This window comes from Scomber japonicus, chromosome 17, assembly GCF_027409825.1.
Source record: "Scomber japonicus isolate fScoJap1 chromosome 17, fScoJap1.pri, whole genome shotgun sequence".
NCBI lineage: Eukaryota > Metazoa > Chordata > Actinopteri > Scombriformes > Scombridae > Scomber > Scomber japonicus.
This window is the reverse complement of record NC_070594.1, coordinates 27,012,216-27,015,681: the sequence shown is the minus strand read 5'-3', so window position 1 is coordinate 27,015,681 and position 3,466 is coordinate 27,012,216. Positions and strand designations below refer to the sequence as shown.

Below are 3,466 nucleotides of genomic sequence, written 5' to 3'. Positions count from 1 at the left end.
ATGGGGGATTGGAACTTATTAGGGAGTATTTTAGAGGAAGTCCACATTCACTCCACCATTGTGGGGAAGATCTGGCTCACCATCCTCTTCATTTTCCGGATGCTTGTGCTCGGTGTGGCGGCTGAGGATGTCTGGGATGACGAGCAGAGTGAGTTTGTTTGCAACACGGAGCAACCTGGCTGCAAGAATGTCTGCTATGACCAGGCTTTCCCCATCTCCCTCATCCGCTACTGGGTCCTTCAGATCATCTTCGTGTCCTCTCCCTCTCTGGTCTACATGGGTCATGCCTTGTACCGTTTGAGGACCCTAGAGAAGGAGAGGCACAAGAAGAAAGCGTGTCTGAAAGCTGAGCTGGAGGGGAGAGACCCTACACAGGAGGACCATAAAAGAATAGAGCGAGAGCTCAGGAAACTAGATGAACAGAAGAAAGTAAGGAAGGCTCCCCTTCGAGGCTCCTTGCTGCGCACATATGTTTTCCATATCTTGACCAGATCTGCGGTGGAGGTGGGTTTTATTATAGGTCAGTGTGCTCTGTATGGCATTGGACTGTCTCCTCTCTACAAATGTGAACGTTTGCCTTGCCCCAACAGTGTCGACTGTTTTGTGTCACGACCAACAGAGAAAAACATTTTCATGGTTTTCATGCTGGTTATCGCCGGAGTTTCTTTATTCCTCAACCTCCTAGAGATCTTCCATCTGGGGGTGAAGAAGATCAAACAAAGCTTATATGGATACAAATATGGAGATGATGAAAGCTTGTACAGGTCAAAGAAAAACTCCATGGTGCAGCAAGTCTGTGTGCTCACTAATTCCTCACCGCGAAGGTCGATGCAGCTCACACAGATGACCTGCTCTGTTGTGTCTGATGCTCCTGGGGAGCCTTTGAACAGCTCCAACCAGCAAGCTATGCAGCAACTGGGGGCAGTGGAGCGTCGCTACACCCTTGACAACAGGAAGTCATGCAGCAGTGATGAGTCCAACGGACCTCACAGCTCCGGCCAGCCACAGTATGCAGGACCTCGACCGACACTGATGGCAGGCCATATGGAGATCCCAGCAGCCCTGAGAAACCCGCAGAGGAAGCAGAGCCGAGTGAGTATCTGTAAGGAGCTCAGTGACAGGAGTGATTCTCCGGAGAGCGACCACTACCCCACCGCCAGGAAGTGTAGTTTCATGTCCAGAGGAATGTCAGAGGGAATGCTGGCCACTCCGTCTGACAGTGCTGATTCACAGAGTGGAACAGACACTGAGGCACAGCACCTGGCCCAGGGAGAGAGTCCAGTGATAACCCCACCGCCTCCAGCTGGCGGGAGGAGGATGTCCATGGTGAGAACAGATCAGTCACATTTTATCTGAAGCAGCTAAAGCAACAAATGTCACTATTTGGGTGTTCGACAAATATAACTGAATATGTAAGCAGTTTTCTGCTTTGGCTGAATGTTTGAAATGTGTTGTACCATCATCTGCATCAGTAACACACCTGGCAATGATGTCACAGAGTACTGACACACCCTGAAAAACACCACTACATTACTGCAGAAAAGTCTGAACTGTCACCACTTGGGGTTGGCAAAAAAATGTACAGTTGCTGTTAAGTTGCTCTTTAACATGTTAACATGTACCTCAGGTGGTATTGAGCACCACAAACTAAAAATAGGCAAAAATCACAGGAGTAAGATGTCTCATTATTAGACTTACTTTCATTTCCTAGAGACTTATTGTAACCTTAACCATAACCACCACATGCCCAACCCTATCTCTTGCCCTAACCTTTACATAACCCTAAACTTACCTAAAAAGGACTAGTGTTTAGTGCCATCCAGTGGTGATGTTGCAGATTGCATAAATTGAATACACCTCCCCTCCACAGCATGTAGGAGAACCTGCAGCAGCTGCAAAACCTGCAAAGGATGTCAAAGACACTATTTAGAGTCAGTGTTTGATTTGTCTGTTCTGGGCTACTGCAGAAACATGTTGGTGCAACAATGGCATAGATATAAAGGGCTCATCCTAAAGTCATAAAAACACAACGATTCTTATTTTCACGTGATTATACACTAATTAAAATATACCTCTGGATGTTATATTCCATGTCCACCAAATCTGTTCTGCTAGATGCCACTGCATTCCACAAAATCAGATCTTCACCATAACATTATGATTTACATTAAGGGGACTTTGTCCTGATAAGTGAGGTGAGTTCCCACAGCGTGAGGCAGTGGTCTCCAACCCTGCTACTGGAAACATACTGCCCTGCATGTTTTAGATTACTCTAACACACCTGATTCTGTGGCAACATGGGTAATAACATTTTTATTACAATTTTGCATAAAATGGTGATTGGTACATGACATTACTTTTTCCAACTAAACCACATCCACTTCAAACAAAAGAGAAGAATACATGAAAAATAAATAAATCCTTGTATCTATAAAAAGTGAAAAATGATTATGAAACATTGTTAGTTGAGTGTCTAAAAGTTTCTCTGCTGTTTGACCAAAGAGCGATTTTCCCTTTTTAAGCTTAAGAGATTAAACTATGAAGTAAAAGTATTGTAGAGTAGTCTGGAAAAAATATTCATTATGTTTGGTTTCCTTTGTTGTTATATTTTGTGGGTGTTTTTATTACATTAGAAATTTGGAACATTTGGAATATGAAAACAGGTAAATGTGAGGAAAACTGGAAATAATAAGATAAACTTAAAACCACGTAAACACACATGAAAGTTTTCAGTCTGTTCATAGACTGATCACAGCCAGCATCATGATGAGTATGGTCTTATCAGCAGTGGGCTGCGTTGTACCCAACAGTGTACTGACACACCCTGGAGTGCACTCCTACACTCAGCAGGGTGAGAAGTAACTGCTGTTAGGACAGATGTGTTTGTGTCTGTGATTTGAATAATAATATATGTTTCTGTCTTTCAGAGCATGATCCTGGAGCTGTCCTCCATCATGAAAAAGTAAACTGAAAGTGACAGTTTTGGAACCAAAGTTGGAGACATGCAGGAGTTCTAAAGGGGCCGAGGGATCCTGATCGCAAAGCGAATCTGCTATGTGTCTCTCAACTGCAACGTTATGTTTTCATAGTATGTTAATACAGTTTGTATTATGCATGAAGAGCTTCAGTTCAGTTATACTAACATGACATTCCACAGACAACGCTTAATTATTAGCTTCATGCTGTGTACAAATGATATCTCCATCTTCTAATTAACTTTATATTGCTAGTATGCAAGCAGCTTGCTGTTTAGGGTTTGCAGAGACAACTAATCAAATATGAATCAAAATTATATTTGGCTCAAAACATATGTGAAGGCTCATAAAATGAGATATTTGACAGAAGATTGTAATTACTGTTTGTGGAAATTGTTACCACAAAAAAAGATGAGCTCTCTCTAAAACAGTGTTCATGGTTTATCAGACAGAATGAGCTGGAGACAAAAAGGGCTCTTCAAATTCAATTT

General features: G+C 42.7%; 1 protein-coding gene across 1 annotated transcript; it reads left to right on the top strand.

Moving 5' to 3' along the window:
* gja10b (gap junction protein alpha 10 b) lies at positions 1 to 2,966 on the top strand. The gene is made up of 2 exons (XM_053336542.1): positions 1 to 1,326; positions 2,928 to 2,966. The coding sequence occupies exons 1-2, from the start codon at positions 1 to 3 to the stop codon at positions 2,964 to 2,966; spliced, it is 1,365 nt and encodes a 454-aa protein (XP_053192517.1).
* The last annotated feature ends 500 nt before the right edge of the window (positions 2,967 to 3,466 follow it).

Bases quoted from the DNA above. Each gene is read 5' to 3' on its own strand.
- gja10b (XM_053336542.1), top strand. From the start codon at position 1: ATGGGGGATTGGAACTTATTAGGGAGTATTTTAGAGGAAGTCCACATT. The intron at 1,327-2,927 runs GTGAGAACAGAT...TCTGTCTTTCAG, and splicing joins GCGGGAGGAGGATGTCCATG to AGCATGATCCTGGAGCTGTC.